Here is a 16653-nt window from a genome sequence, read left to right on the forward strand (position 1 = left end):
GAATGTCCATTTAGGGCTGAGTATTTGCCAATCACTTATTCTTACACATGCTATTTTCTTTTTCTGGTCACTATGGTTAAGTCACAATCTCCAGTTGCTTTCTTCTGAGCCCCCAATCCCACAGGAGAAGCCTCTCATGGGACACATTTCACACCTTCCCTAGCTAGGTAAATGACTCATTTACCTTGCCCCAGACCGTTTTCACTCATACCCATCTTCCCAGGAGTCTATATGTGGTGTGAGAAAAGAACGTATACCACAAACACACCACAAGGTGTTAGTGGCCTTGAACATCTCTCCTGCCTGCAGGAGCCCAAGCGCTAAGCACCTAACTCCCAGAGAAGGGAAATAGTCCAAAGAGCAGTTAGAAGCTCTAGCACCAAATGGTTCAAGACGTTGGAGACAAGCTTCTTGCTCAAGGAAATCCAGGTAGCAGAAGTAACTACCTAACTACCTGGACCAGATGAGCACGTGCAACGCCCCTCCTCTTGGTTCTTTGCTTTCATTCCTCGGGGTCCTAATTTGTGGAAGGAGCGCCCTTGAATCATGCCCACCCTGCTGCCTTAGCGGTTCCCCCAGGATCCTGGCTGCTCTAGGAGGTAGGGGTTGGAAAGGCTGTAATCCTGCCAGACATAAGAGGGAGGCAGGATTTGGTCACTCCAGCATTTGACGTCTCTTGGTACTGTTCGGGGTCTTACATTGTCTTGTGAACTTGATCAAACACACCTAAAATGTATGCCCTTTATGAGCTCCCATTTTCTGGGAATCAACAATGAGGTGCAAAGGCCAGTGGCATCTGAGACCGCAGAAGCACACAGAGGCTATGCTGAGACTTACCCTGAGTGCGTGGACCTGGGTCAGGACAACATTTTTATCACTTCTTACGTAGGCTACTTAGAGTGGTTGGGGACATATACATTTTCTTTGTGACCACTCAAATACTCACCATGTTAAGTGGCTCATCAGGAGGTCTAGTGTGGAACCCCTCCCCAACCTCCCAAGGGAATGACTTTAGCTCTCTTTATGGGGGAACCACTGGGTCCTACCCTCCCTCCCTCACCATAAAAGCTTGAATGTATGCTAATTTCACTATTTTTCCATATTCTTGTCAGATTTTTATTTGGCTCTGCACAATTTAATAAGTATGCAGACTGTCTAATCATTCCTATAATTTATTATTTATGATGACCATAAAAACAAGTACTTTTGATCATTTATTATCTGCAAATGTTTTATTAATTTTCCTGATGATTCCACCAACCAGATAACAATTTACAAGGATACAAAGAATATCCTAAAAAAAGAAGTTGAAACTTTTTAACCTATTGGGAGACAAAACAGTCTAACAGTTTAACATTCAACTCTGAATCAGTCTACTCAGGCTAGATTCCTAACTCACTGCCTAGGTCATAATGCACAAACTGGTCCTCTGAGCCTTAGTGTGTCGACATATAAAACAGGGTTGCTGAGAAGACAACTCAAATGAGCCAAAGTATCCAACGGAATGAGCCCAGAACTAGCACTCAGTCATGCTGGTGACTTTGGGTACACACTGTCAGGAGAAAGCAGCTCTCTTGGGGCTCCAGTCAGCTCCAGTGCCTAACGTCAGGGCCACACTCCTGCTCTTCATAGAATCCTGAAGACAGCAGAGTTTTCCTCCCTCTTTTAAAAATTAGGAACAAGGCTCAGCAGTGCAGAGCAGCTTGTTCAGGACCCTGCAGCTGTTAAATGTCAAAGCTGGGCTTTGAGCCAAGTGGGGCTTGAGCTGTACCTGACTTCCCGCCTGCACCGCTTCTGTGAATCTGTTCCTTTCTGTTAGTTCCTTCCAACCGCATGACAAACTCCCCAGGAACGAGCAAAGACATTTCTACTTCCCCTGCATCTCTCAGATGGCTAGGTATGGGATCATACATGCTGTACCATGCCCCAGTGCTGGTAAGGAAACTCAATGTTATCTTTAGGATTGGAGTGTTTGTTTGTTTGTTTGTTTGTTTGTTTGAGGCAAAGTCTCATGTGGTCCAGGGTGGAATTCAACTTGTTACACAGCCAGAGCTGGCACTGGACTCCTGATATTCTGCCTTTACCTCCCAAATGCTGGAATTATAGCTGAGACTGCCATACTAGGTTCTATACTTTTCTTAGGTAGCCTAGTACTCAAATTTCTCCTTAGAACCTTGAGCAGCATCAACTATGATGACTGAGAAGCCAAGACAGAAGAAATAGAAGAAAGGCAATTTCAAATCATGTGTGGCAGTGCACACTGTAATCCTACCGACACGCAAAACTGAGGCAGGAGTACTAAGAATTCCAAGCCAGGATTTATATATAAAGTAGGATATAAAATCTGAAGTTTGTTTTAATTGCTCCAGCAGAAATGACATGCTCAGTAGAGGGGCTGATGAAACAAGAAGCTAACACTGGTAAATGCTGAAGCTAAGTAAAGGGCACAAGAACTCCATTTTTTTTTCTGTATTTTTATGCTTGAAAGACTACACAACAATGACTTTCTATTTAAAAGGAACAAAGCCAGGCACGACAGCACAGCCCTGTAATCCCAGCACCTGGGAAGTTGAGGGTACGGAATCAAAACCACACTTGACTACGTAGTTTGAAGAGGATTGCAGTCATCTTGGGCTATATGAGATCTTGGCTCAAAACAAAACACATGGTGATTGCCAAGCAAGTCTCCTCTTTTGCTCTGTACTCTCCTCATGTACTTTCAACCAAGTTTAATGTGCCGGCAGCATAGCATTACCTTCTTCCTAAGTCTCCAGGTGAGAACTAAATACCTGTTGGACAGCAGCTCTCCTAAGACTCTGCCATGCCTGGCCAATCCATCTGCTCCAAACTGACCTATGTCCTTACATTAAAACAGGACCACTGTCTGCTGTCTCAAACTGGCCACTGCTGTCTCCCAACCACTTAAGACTGAGAAACAACACTGTCAGGTTTTTTTTTTTAATTTCCCTTTCAGCCTCTAAGGATGTGATGAGCTTTCCTGGGAGACTAGATCAAAAGTGACTGGAAGAGCTAAAGGAAAAAGTATGTTGGAGCGCCTCTTTTCCAACATACGCAGTGCAAGTGAGCCTTCACTGGCATGTCAAACCCCCTTAGCTTCACTCTGCTTGCATAAGAACCAATCATCAATACCTTTGATCCCCTGTTTCATCATCAGAGGAAGAAGGTTAATTGGCTAGAACTTTTCAATTATGTTTTGTTTCTTTAATGATTTATGGTGGTTAGGAAAAAAAACCTATCGATGTGCCTTGTGCACATAGGTAGGTTCTCTATAATTGAGCCCTGCTCCCCACAGCCTTATAAAAGATGCTCTTTTATATAGCAACCATAGTACTAGCATTCAAAAGGCCATAGAGCACCCTTTACTATAGTTTCCAGCAGCTTGCCTGTTGAGAAGATTGGATCCATTCCATCAGAGTCAGTTACTCTTTAACAAACACATGCTTCCTAGGGTTTTCCTGTTGATGAGATGGAACCTCCTTCCAAATGTACATCACACACCTCTATGGCATGCCTTTCTAGCCAATGTGCTATTTCATGCCCAGTGCAACCTGCAGTGAAGGTCAAGTAGGGTTCATGAGTGGTTTAGCATTTTGCAAATATATCAGCAACCCAGTCAAAACTGTACTGTTAGTGAAAGGCAATGGAACCCAGAAACCTGAGCTTTAGAACTCTGCCCTGGATTCCTCAGCTTGGAGAACTCTGAGGACATGGGGAATGAGGGTCCTCACAGCAAGCCAAGAAGGAGGGCCATGATGTAATGGCACCAGAAAAGATGTACCACATCACCTGAAGCCCCCCAGAACACATGGGGATTTCCTCATCATTTCTCCTGGAATTTTCCCAAGTCCAGACCTGCTTTTTAGACTGACAACATACCCAGTGACTGTGGCCTAATGGCAGAGCAGACACATTCATCTTGGTGGGTGATTCTTCTATGTAAGTAGAAGAAGTAGGAGGCTACAGAGTCCAACACACTGGTGGGCTTCCAACTGCACCCATACCTTAGTTACTTGATGTCTAACATGGTTATTACTGGTAAAGTGAGGAGCCGCTGCTGGATCAGAAGTTTTCTGAGAGTATTTACATAAATATATTATAATATATATTATACAATATGTATAATATACCATAATATCTAATATACAATATATTATATGCTACAACATTATATTATATTGTATGTTACAATATTATAATATCTATCAGCTAGTATGATCTTAGGGATACTTGATCAACTTTCTCCATCTTTTATTGCTTCTCCCTCTTCTATATGTCCCCGCTGCTGGAACACCACAAGTGCCCAATGCCATTTACTATTTCTTGCCATGAATTGAAAAGTCACTGAAGTAACCAAGGAGCCCACAGGGAGGATCACAGAAGATTGCTGGGTAAACACAAGATGCACCTGCCCAGAAGGGACAGTCACTGTTCCATAATCTTCCAGGCGGAACCCGGAAGTGCACACAGGCCCTGCCAGCAGAAATCCAAACGGATCACCCTCTAAGGCAGTGGCTACCAACCTGTGAGCTGTGACTCTTTTACAGGGGTCGCCTAAGACCATCCTGCCGATCAGACATTTACACCACGGTTCATAACAGTAGCAAAATTACAGTTATGAGGTAACAACAAAAATAGTTTTATGGTTGGGGGAGGGCATCACCACAACAAGAATTAAAGGGTCACAGCATCAGGAAGGTTGAGAACCACGGCTCTAAAAGGAGCCAGTTATGGGAGCAATGGAGAGAGAAAAGGTGCTTCGACTGGCCATTGCCAAAATGATGTGTGCATATCAGCAATGGGACTCAAGTTGTAGTAAGCCAAGACAAGTTACTAGTAACAAGGATTTGAATCTCGGTCTAACTGCATCTAGTTAACTAAGGGTCTACATTTTAGCTAGAACCTGTAGTTAATTTAGTCAGAATTATTGGAACTTCAGTAAGAAGAGAGTTGAACTGTCATTTCTTTCCTGCTAAACCACTCGTGAACAGCAGACATAAAGCACATCACCCATGTGACTCCCAAAGACGCTCTGAGTGTGAACTGGGGATAGATAATATTGGGCTCAAAAATCTCAGTCCACCATCCCTAAAAATAACGCCCCAGGCTGGCCCAGGACTTCCTCCTTCACTCTAAGACTCCAAGCCTAGCTGACTTTTTCCTCCAAGAGGCCCTAAGGCTTCTCATCCTGCAGGTGTCCTCCATGTCGTGACTTCCTCCGACAAGCTATGCCTGGGCTGGGTTAGAAGCACCTCACAGCTTGTACATTTCAACATGGGCAACCAACATGGCGTACTCCAGTGGTTCTCAGCTAGGGGTGGTTTTCCCAGTAGAGGACCCGAAAATGGAGACATTTCTGGTTGTTAAACCTATGGGGGGGTGGAGGACACTGGTCTCATGCAGTAAGTGCAGGCTAGGGATGCTGTTATACATCCTATAATGGACTGCCCCTTCAACACATAATTATTTGGCTCAAAACATCACATGTGCTGAGGTTGAGATATCTTGCTCTACTGTGATTGTTTATGTATTTCCCATTCTCAGAGTGGCTCTCTCATTCATATTTATAACCCCAATGCCTTTTTTTCCAGCTCAAAAAAAAATATCTGTTAAATGACTGAGTGACCTTTGGGAGTGCAGGTCACAGCTCCTGTTTACTGTTCTTAGCTTTTGACTGCAACCAGCATCTGCACTGAGCCTTTTGTCCTGCCCAGCACAACATTTAAACTTACTGACTCCGTGTAGGCCCCTCCCCAAAGACTCCTGCTATGTATACAGCAGGTCACAGGCAGTAGAGAATCAGAACCACATACAGGAAAAAAGAACACAGAGCGCCTGGGCCGCAGAGTTAAGTTAGAGTAGAAATGACCAGAAGATGGTCTGGGGACAAGTGGAAGCAGGGACTGATGGAGCCGTGGGCCTGAGTACACAGAGCTCAAATGCTGAGATCTTTCAACTCTTCCACGTGCCGTTTCATAACTTACTTGACGGGGAACATCCACTTCTGAGACCACGGCAGTCCTCTCCCCTTTGTAGCCCTGAATGATGAATAACTTCTCAAAGCACCAACTACTGGCCAGTCACTTCTTTGTGCTTCTGCTACTCAGTTCACATGAATTATAATAAGCTTATTCTACGTGATTGTAAGGGGCTGGTAACGCTCAGCAATTTCAAGAATGAAATGGTCTCAAAGTCATCCAACATGGTGAAATATGGGGCTTGGGACTTTAAAAACCACTGCTATCTAAAATATATGACTCCATCTAGTATATTTTACACACACGCTCTAATTTATGTCCAGAGAAAAGGAGCCAGGCACTTTTCCACTCAGCAACTATGGCTGAAGGGGTTGCTGGAATTGTGAAGGTAAAAATCAGTTGCTTGTTACCAACAGTCCCATGAATTCACTCTGGAATTCCTTTATAACTCTTGGATGAAGGCCAGCCTGTCCTTGTGATTTATTCAAATCCAGTCTGTCAGCTAGGTCTAGAACATTCTGTACATCGACTGCAACTTGATCTGGTATCTCTGCTTCTAAAGAAGATTTGAGATTGGCATTCATTTGACAGAGTCTGCAGAAAAGGGGCAAAGATCTGTGGTGCCTCCTGGCTCCTTTTTACATCCGCCAATGTGTATTCTGTATCTACAAAGATTCCATAAGAATAGGGGCTGGTTCCTCCTGGTCAGTTCCTCTAGAAGACCTCGTAAGTGTTAGTTCTGCTCCAATATCAATGTCTCAAGGGATGCTCCTTAAATTAGTTTTGGGGGTGGGGGACTTCCTACTTGGATTTCCCAGGTTTATCATCTGAATTGTTTATTTCTTTTCAAAATGCCCCTTTCTTGTGAACCCTCTCCCAGGTTGAACTGCAGCTATAAATGACAATTATTCTAGCTAATAATCCTACTTCCAGAGTTTAAAGGGTTCAATAAAGTAAGACACGTAGGGGTTTCCCATGAGACTTGGAACAAAGACGATCCTGAGCAAAGAGCTGATTTTCCTACTGGACAAAAGGTAGAAAAAGGAATCTAGTTCTTCATCAGAGACCCCTCGCAGATTTTCAAATGTCATCATACTCTCTGCTTCCCATAGGTGTACGGCAGGCAACCTCTTAGTTGGGTTAGATCACTGAAATCCGCTGATGGTTTTGTAGTTACTCTTTCACCATGCACACACTTTTTTGACTTTCTGTTCTTGCTGAACATTCAGCTGTTAACCCGCCATTCAGCATGTCATTAAACCACAGTGGTTCATACACAGACACCCTGCACCTTCCATGACGCTGCTCTTGCTTCTGTTCTGTAGAAGCATTAGCACAGGAAATGATCATTCGCCCTAATTCAGCCTGGGGAGCTGTTTTGCAAATCTATAAGTGAGTAAACACCCTCATTATTTCTAATTGGCCTAATTTTCTAACTCAGCCAGCCTGATTCTAGTTTTGAGCTCAATCTCTTTATCCTGGTCAGGTGGCCCGTAACCCTTCCCTACTGGAATATTTTCATTAACTTTTGACTCTTTCTACCTCTTGTATATTTTCTGTTAGCATTTGTCTAATGTTGTGTACCCATTGCTCTAGTATCTATTTCATGACCTTGTCTTCTTTATGCTTCTTTGTCATCTGCCTCAAGAAAGTCTTCAATTTCTGAGAAACTCAAATGACTTCTCATTGTTCTTCTGTCTTGGGGTCTCACTAGGACACTCAAGTTCTACCAGTCTCATGGAGGCTATGGACAACACAGGTCAGTCTATCTGTCTGTCTATCTATCTATCTATCTATCTATCTATCTATCTATCTATCTATCTATCTATCCATCTATCTATCTACCTACCTACCTATCTACATACCTACCTTATCTATCTATCTATCTATCTATCTATCTATCTATCTATCTATCTATCTACCTACCTACCTACCTAATTTATCTATCAATCACCTACCTATGTATCTTTTTTTTCCCCATCCATTTGAGACAAGAACCAGGCAGGTGATATTTTAAGCAACTCTGCCATGTTGCTGATAAAAACTAAAGGTAGGACAAATACCTTCCAAAAGTACTGTTAATGTCTTTCCAAAAACTCTCTCAAAGACTGTCCCATGGAAGACACTCTTCATGGTTCCCTGTTTCCTACTTGTATTATTTTGCAGTCCAGTGCCTGCCTTACTCTTTCAATAGAAATAAAACAATAAACAGAATCTTTACCAAGAAAGGATTAAGAAGGAAAGGAGAAAACTGAGAGCTATCAATCATCCTTGGATGTTCCCAGCAATTGTTCTTCAGTCTTTTTACCTGGCCACTTTCCCGTCCTCTAAAAGGAGAGCTAAGGGAGAGGATAGAATGAGAATGTAGCAACACTCCAGATCATTTATGCTTTGTTTTTGTCTTCTAAAAATAATTGAGAACTAAAGATATTTCTTAAGATGTTATCTGTCTGATGGTGAACAAAGCAACATCAGGATTTACCACTCGCTTCCACGCTCAAAGCATGTCTTTATAACTGTTAGCTATGAAAAGCATTTTCAGACTAGATTCTCAAATAACAAAGAAGACTGGACACATCACAATTACGTTTTCATGTTTTAATTCTTGGAATAATTTTCTTTCCTCCAAAGATTAAAGCTGTCCTCACTTCTTCTCAGATGAAGATGTAAATCTACAGACATCCCACCAAATTCCCGAAACTATCACTGGCAGCCTCTCCATTAAATAAAAATACTCACAATGGTTAAAATGCTTAAGTAATGTAAAATTCAAGAGAGTACATGGCTTCTTGGGTTCTCGTGAGAAAAACAGGATTACATGAACTAAAAAAGACTCATCAAACAAAAACAATAAGAAGAAGCGGATGTTCAGATAGCCTCCCACAACCAGAGCCATAATTGATCCTCTACATCTAATGAGAACATCTATTTATTTTCAGTAAATTAACATGGTTAAGAGTGCCTACCTCTTTCCGCCTGACACTGGACCACAGACATTTGCTCCTATCATGTCATCCTGCACACTCAACAGACGGCAAGCTGTCAAATACCCCCTTTTCACAAGACTTTAGACACAAGCTTGTGTCAGAAAATGAGCCCAATTTCTCGAGTTATTTCCTTAGGGTTGTCTCCTTTCTCCTAGGGCTGCAGAAAGGAGTGCTTAACTGATAATTTTAATCCTAACAACCATAAAACATACGCTCTCACAGAACGTTATGGGCGTTTGCAGATAGACTCCTGTGAGCCAATGTAAGAGTAGTCTTCATAACTCAAATTCTTTACACACAGCACTTTGCAACAAAATTAGCCAAATAGAGAGAAACAAAACAGTTTTCAAGTTTTATACTAGGGTTATTTTTAACTTCTGATTTAAAAAAAAAAAACAGAAAAGAAACAGCATTTGGAATGGAGCTGGGGCTGAGTTTAAAACTACCCTTGTAAAGATCCATTATTGAGCTAATCTCACCAAGAAAATTTATAAAGCTTTTAATGCATATAGGTAAAAAACTATACTCCTCAGATCAATCAGACCATTCTTTCCACAAACTATTGATATTTATACTGAAAATTTGAAGGAAAAAAAAACATAATCTGTTTGGAACATCCAAAAGCCTGTCACTCAGTTTGATGAGGCAAGACAGCAGAGGTGTTTGCAAAAACCTTGTCAGTGGGGGGTCTTTCTTCTTAAAACTGCTCAGACTTCAGGTTTTGCTTCACCAATATCATAGTTGCCAAACACCCATGAGAGAATTCAAAATCAAGTCTACATAAAACAGCAGCTTATTCAAAAACTAGTTTGCTAGAGCACATAATGAATTAGACATTTTCACTGAACAAAATGACACAGAACACACTGCAGGCATCGATGAAAGCAAAATAAAACCCTCCAAATACACATCTCACAAGCCCTCAGAATCTTTTTTTTTCAAAATCCTATAGACAAAAAGAAAAGAGAAAAGAAAGAAAGAAAGAAAGAAAGAAAGAAAGAAAGAAAGAAAGAAAGAAAGAAAGAGAGAGAGAGAGAGAGAAAGAAAAGAGAGTGGCAATCTCATGGCTGTGATTTCATGGAAAGAAGTGTGCACCTCTCCAATGAAGCTTTATGGGTTAAAACACTCTAGAAACTTCCTTAACATTGAAAGAAACTTTGCTGGTTTTCTCAGCAAAATGTCTCAGAGGAATTCTACTTGGCTACTAACTGCACCAGGGAAGGAGCAAGCAGCCTGATTCCAGTGATTAAGAATCCTAAGGGACGTCAGATAATGAGAACACTTACCTGGTCTCCTTTAAAGCTCCAGCATCCAGATTCATCCTTCAATAAGGCAAGTCTGGGTACCCCAGAGAAAAAAAGACAGAGAGAGAGAAAGGAAAGAGCCAACCACCCTTCAAGGCTGGCTGGGAGTGTGCAAACCCCAGCTGACACTCTGCTTCCCTCTCCTGGGGCTCTCTGCCTAAGAGGCTGCATAGAAACCCAGCCCGGTGCCAAATCTTAATCCTTTTGCAGGATCTCACGTGGAGCCGCCTCACCTCTTCCATCAGTGCAAGGACTCTTCCTGCCGCACTTCTCTCTGAAACCATTCATCACCACAAGGACTGAGCAAAGGAGGCTCAGTCTCAGCTGGTAGAGAAGAATCCTGCAGCAAGCGGGGTGATGAGTGTTTACATTCGCTGAAACGAAGTGATGTAAGATTCAGAATCGAGGGAGGGCTGAGATCCAGAGTCAGAGCAGGCAAGACCTACCAGGAAATACAATTTCTCCACTGAAGTGAGGGGTGAGGGGGACTTACCCTTGAGTTATATTAATTTGGCCTCTCGTTTTTTTGGTTCATTTGAATTGTTCTGGTCTCAAGTATATCATAGTTTCTAAACAGAAATGTTCGGAAACTCAACTATTCATACTCTCAGTCAAACAATAATAGGAAAGAGCAGCAAGCAGAGCCTAGTATATTGATGTACAGAGGACATAGTGTCCAAGTAGTGATGATACGAGCAGAATATCAGAGCCCAAGGACAGTAATGCCTTCAAAAAATCGGCCATCTCCTGGGAATGGCAGTGTTTGCTAAAGTCAACATTCTCCGTCTTTCCTGTATCTGTTAATAATCGAGGAAACTCAGGGATAGAATTCCTAATCCTCTGTGTGTTTGGGGCGGGGCGGTGCGGGGGATTGGAGGTGATGGGATTTACAAATGTGTATGTAGAAGCATGGAGACCAGAGGTTAGCCTCAGATGGTGTTCCTCAGGCGCTATGCAGATCCTTGTTCCTTGGGACAGGGTCTCTCACTGGGACCTGGTGCTTGCCAGTGAAGCTAGGCTGGCTGGCCTCAAGCCCCAAGGACCTGCCTGTCTCTGCCTCCCCACCCCTGGGATGACAAGTGTACAGTACTGTGCTTTGCTTTTTCATGTGTATGCTGGGACTCAAACTCAGATCCCATGCCTTCTCAGGGCTTCACCAACTGAGTTACCTCCCTCCCCGCTGTGACTCTGCTTCTGATGGACAGCCTCTATCCATCCTCTATCCATCCGTTCAGGATGTTATCATCCTTGAGAAAGGTAGAACGCCAGAGGTGAAGGGTCTCATGCTTCTGAGAAAGAGCTTCGAGAGGGTAGGAAAGACCTGGCCCACATCATCTATCATCTGCTTGGAAGACCAGCTAAGATCTCACAGCTAGTAAGATATTAGCTTGAGATAACGGGGAAGCCATAGAGAGACTTTTAAAAAATGTCATTGATCACAATACTCAGTTTTAGAGAGCGCCCAGCACATGCCAGACAACATCACTTTTGTGTAGTAGCATTGCCTATAGCCTTCACAATGACACTAAGAGTCGATACTGATATTTATGTCCTTCAGATGAACGAGCCAAAACTCAGAGAAGTTAAGGACGGCAAGCTGCCGTGCGGTGGAAGGACCAAGTGTGTCTGACCAGTGTCTTGGCCATCACCCTGTACTGTTCCTGCCAGCTTCGTGAGAGACACAACCATGGTGTGCTTTGTACGCTGTAAAGTGACAGGTTAACTTCACAAAGATGTGGGAAGTGTGTGCTAACTTCTTCCCAAATGCAGACTTCAAGTCCTTATTATTCGGAAGCTTCCTGGCTCAGTGTTCTTGACCTGCGAACAAGGAAGCCAGGGCTCCAAAGGTAGAGAAATCAGAAGCCACATAAAATGCTCTGCACTGATTCTCTTCTGTCACATGCCAACCAGCTGCATGACCCTGGTTGATTCACTATTCTTTCTGGGTCTCAGTGACATTGGGATGGACTCTGGAGTTTCTTCAGCATAATCCTCTCCTGGCTCTCATCTCCTCCTCTCCACCCCATCTTTCCCCTCCTCTTTCGGTGCTACGGATGGAACCCAGGGCCTTGCACAATCTGAGCACACACTCCACTGCCGAGCTACACCCTCAGTCTTTCAGCTTGCGTGTACATGATTTCAAAAGAAGTGGTTGCTAAATAAATTTTTATTTTTTAAAGATTGAATGCATGCACTATGTGAGGTTTCAGTCCAATGTGTCAATAATAATAACTGATTCCATTTAGGATTTGCATTAGGAGACGGAAAATTCTCACCTGTCAAGGAATGTTACTGTCCCATTACACAGATGAGGAAATTAAGGCCAGGGGAAATAACTGGCTACATAGATCAAACATTTGGGAAAGAGACACTGAAGCCAGGCCTGGGAGGTTCTAAAACCTACTACATTGCCCATTATTCCAAAAAAGTTCTTGTTAGAGCAATTCTGAGAGACCAACTTGGAAAGTTTCCTCAGAAACTAAATGTTCAATTTTAGTAAGTGTACATTTTTAGGTGTATGGCCCTGGAACCCTCCCAAGGATTCCAAATTATCAGGAAAGAGAGAGGCAGGAGGTAGAAGAGAAATTGGACACAGTGTTACCACGGAGAGAAAGCACCCTGACAGTCAGTAAGAAATCACTTCAAAATGATCCAAATTACTGATAATTGGCTCAGCAGTGGTAAATATCCAACCTCAAAGAGTGGATGTAGTTCTGGCTCATAGGCAAGTCAATCAGAGCCAACTCTGGAGAACAAAGTGGGTCACCAAATTGGCAATACCTTTTTTGGTCACAAAGCTAGGTGTGGCTATAAAATAACACAGTGAGATGGTTTTTCCTGTGTGGCTCAGAGCAGCTGCAAAGGCAATTCCTAAAGGACGAGTCCAAAAAACCTGATTCGAGCAAGGACATAACCTCCAGGCTGAAGGTGGAGCCAGCCAGCAAGATCCAGTGGGACCAGGTTTCCCTAGCCTAGTAGCTGCCCACACTGGAAGCAGAGGACCACATAATCACCCTCCCTCCTGAGCGTCCTATTCCAAGGTCTGATCAACTTGCTCAAGGCTATACTCACAGTATTCATCAGCTTCTTGGCATGTGAGTGGTGGTGAGAGCTCCCGATAAATATTTGTTGACAGAGTGAGATAATTTTAAAAGCAGTCTAATTTTTTTTAAATTGTCATGTTACTTAAGTCACACCGAGACATCTGCATGTTGAATCTGACTAGCTTTCCGGTTGAGCAATATGACCAAATTAAGGGTGCACCTTGATAAATGCCAGCTTATTTTCAGCCATTCCATAGATTAGTTCACTATAGTGTCATGACTGTCCACTATAGTGTCCTACATACCCATATGGCCAGTTCTGCATTCAGAGCTAAGAAGGATGAGCACAGGGTACCTACCTAACATACTACCACCCAGGATCTGGTTAAGTCTTGCAATCAAAGGGGCTGACTGGTTCTTCCATTACTACCAATCCTGGAACCCAGGCACCCCTGTGGAATGTCAGTGAACATATAGAATATCCTATAGTCAATGTGACCTCCTAACATGCCTAAGTCTGCAAGATCTTGGGATATCCCAGCAAGCATAGGCCTACCACACACATACTACAAAGTGGGATGATGTCTCTGAAATCCCAAAGGCTCCTAAGACCAGGAGAACCATATCAGTTCAGAGCAGGTCTCAGGACAGTCAAGTCAAGAGTGATCTCCCAGAACTCTGTAGGCATAGGTTTCTCGTTCCTTTCTTCTCTTTGTTCTTGGTTGCTGGACAATATCTTCCTGCTAGTAAGATTCCAAAGAATGAGGGAATTTGGGGCTACCTAAGCTGACTTCCCCCCTCCTACCTCCCTCTACTGAATAGAGATGGTATCTCACTGGCTGCAAATCCTTGTTGAGCTCCTTAAGTGAGCTGCCATACTTTCTTCATTTTTAAACAAAAACAATTAAACGATTCCTCGGCACAACGTTGTTATACGTAAACACGGACACACAAAAAAAGCTTAGAACCACACCTGGTGCCGGGGTAGGCCCCTAGCAATCTAGCTGTTATTATAGCATTCCTGGACAGAGAAGAGACACCAGACTGTGGGTGCAGAGTGCAGTAAAGAGGTGAGTTCCTACAGGTCTATACTGATTTACAGTGTCACTCTGCAGGAATAGTTTATCCTACTTATGATATGAAAAAAGCTTGGTGCGCTTCTATATTAAAGTACACAAACAATACCTATTTCTAAGACAGATTTTGAGGCCTGAGTTGTTTGAGGAAACCCGCCATTAGGGACCACCGCGTTCAGCCCTGAGGTGCTCAGCAGATGGAATGCTAAGCTAAACAACCCAAGGTGTAGGGCTGAAACTGTCCAGCTGGAATCAACAGCAGGATTCACGCAGAATTGTGGACAGTTTTCTTGGCACTAGGTTTATAAACTGAGAGTCTCCAGAACCAGGGAACATAATGGACAGCCTGACCCACACTGACACCCATCTTCAGTAAAGGACACTGAAACATCTTTCCTTTAGTCCAGACTAATACATTGGGTGCTTGTATTAAAGTGTATCGCAGGGCAACTGTTACCCCAATCACCTGCTCTTGTAGAAGAATAAATAGCCCACAGGGCATAGGGGACAGTAGTCTGAGCATAGAGACTCAGCTTGCTGTCCAGTGCTTTTGAGACAGAGTCTCTCTATATAGCTCAGGTTGCCCTAGAACTCTATGTAGACCAGGCTCATTTTGAATTTAAGAGGTCTGCCTGCCTCTGCCTCTGAAGTACTGGGATTAAAGGCATGTGCTACCACTCAGAGCTCTGCATTATGGATGGCAGTGGCTTCTTGTGCAAATGCACTGCTCATCTCAAGTCCAGCCTTACAAGGTCGTGTGTTTCACCTACTTCTAGTCTTAAAAGCATCCTGTATACCCCACAGAGTTCCGAGCATCTTCACAGACAGTCTTCTTCATCTTTCCAACATGCTAACCTTTTGTTATAAAGGCAGGATTTGAACCCTACCGTGGACCTTACAGCCCAGGGTCCTAACTACAAACCCCTCAGTTCCCCGGGCACAGTGAAAGTCTGGGAGGTAGAAACAAGGCCTGTTAGCCAATCGTGTTAGTGCCTAGGCTCTGTCTGAGGAGTTCATTTTCTGAAGCCAACACTTGGCAAATACCTTGCAAACTGTGCTTGGGTTTTGTCTTTTGTTTGTTTGGTTTTGGAGGCATAGCCTAAGCACTGCCATCATAGGTGGGATCTACCACATCTAGTTTGTATGTGATTATTGTGACGTTCTAAGATTGCCACCTGGAAAGGTTATTTTAAAATGGGGACACTTGTTTAATTGTGGTACCCTGAGACTCCCAAAATATATTCTCATTCCATATTTATGGGTCAAATGCTTCCAGCTAGTTAGTGGACACTAGGGTTTACCACAATGGAGTCAGAAAGAAGATCAGAGGAGGACAGTAGAGAACACATGGACTGCCCAGGCCCTGGGCTCCTGCTCCTGGCTCCTGCCTCTGGGTCTTTCCGCTGCTAGAGAGTAACACTGGGCAAAAGGGTTAACTTCCCTGGCTCCATGGGCATTAAATGTGATAATATTTACAGAGCTGTTCAGAAACGTGACAGGCACATGCTATAAGCTGAATAAACATCAGCTAACAATGATAGCAGATACCTATTTTATGTATGAGAATACCAATTCATGGGATATCCGAATACAGATTTGTGTGTTATCAGTAATGATGAATGTCCTTAATATAATTAGGCACTGTTAAACATTTGAAGCAGTTTTCTATATAGCATGATTCTATTTTATCCAATATACACTCTTCTTGGCTGGGAGAGAAGCTGGGTTGGGGGTGGGGGTGGGGGGAAAGGGAGGGCAGGTACGTCCCAGGTATGCTTGAGGCCCTTAGTTTGATCCTAAGGCTGCCAAGCAGTGTGTGTGTGTGTGTGTGTGTGTGTGTGTGTGTGTGTGTGTGTGAGTGTGCGTGTTATATTAACCTTTTAAAATTTCATTTTATGTATATGAGTGTTTGCTTATATGCATATTTGTACACCACATGTATACCTGGGGCCCACCAAGGCCAGAAGAGGGTATAAAATTCTCTGGAACTGGAGTTACAGACAGTTATAAGTTGGCATTTGAACTCACAGCCTCCTTAAAAGTAGCCAATGTTCTTAACTGCTGAGCCATGTCCTCACGCCTTCTTTTTTTTTTAATTAGGTATTTTCTTCATTTACATTTCCAATGCTATCCCAAAGTCCCCCATGCCCTTCCCCCCACTCTCTCCCCACCTACTCCCACTTCTTGGCCTTGTCATCCCCTCTTCTTATAGCTTTAAAGTACAGCACTCAATCAAGCCAGAGAAC

General features: G+C 43.2%; 1 protein-coding gene across 8 annotated transcripts in view; it reads right to left on the reverse strand.

Annotated features, from left to right (window-relative positions):
* The window catches only part of Plce1 (phospholipase C epsilon 1), a 314749-nt gene that overhangs the window by 214639 nt on the left and 83457 nt on the right, over nt 1-16653 (reverse strand). Inside the window, exon 1 of one of the 8 annotated variants that reach the window (XM_085834048.1) lies at nt 10521-10947. The exons of the other annotated variants lie outside the window; for them this stretch is intronic. Coding sequence (XP_085690174.1) covers nt 10521-10571 — 51 coding nt within the window. The 5' untranslated portion in view covers nt 10572-10947. Of the gene's footprint in view, nt 1-10520; nt 10948-16653 lie in introns of those variants that run through there. 8 annotated transcript variants of the gene reach the window in all.

This window comes from Mus caroli, unplaced genomic scaffold (genome assembly GCF_978045245.1).
Source record: "Mus caroli unplaced genomic scaffold, Mus_caroli_1 scaffold_20, whole genome shotgun sequence".
Lineage (NCBI taxonomy): Eukaryota > Metazoa > Chordata > Mammalia > Rodentia > Muridae > Mus > Mus caroli.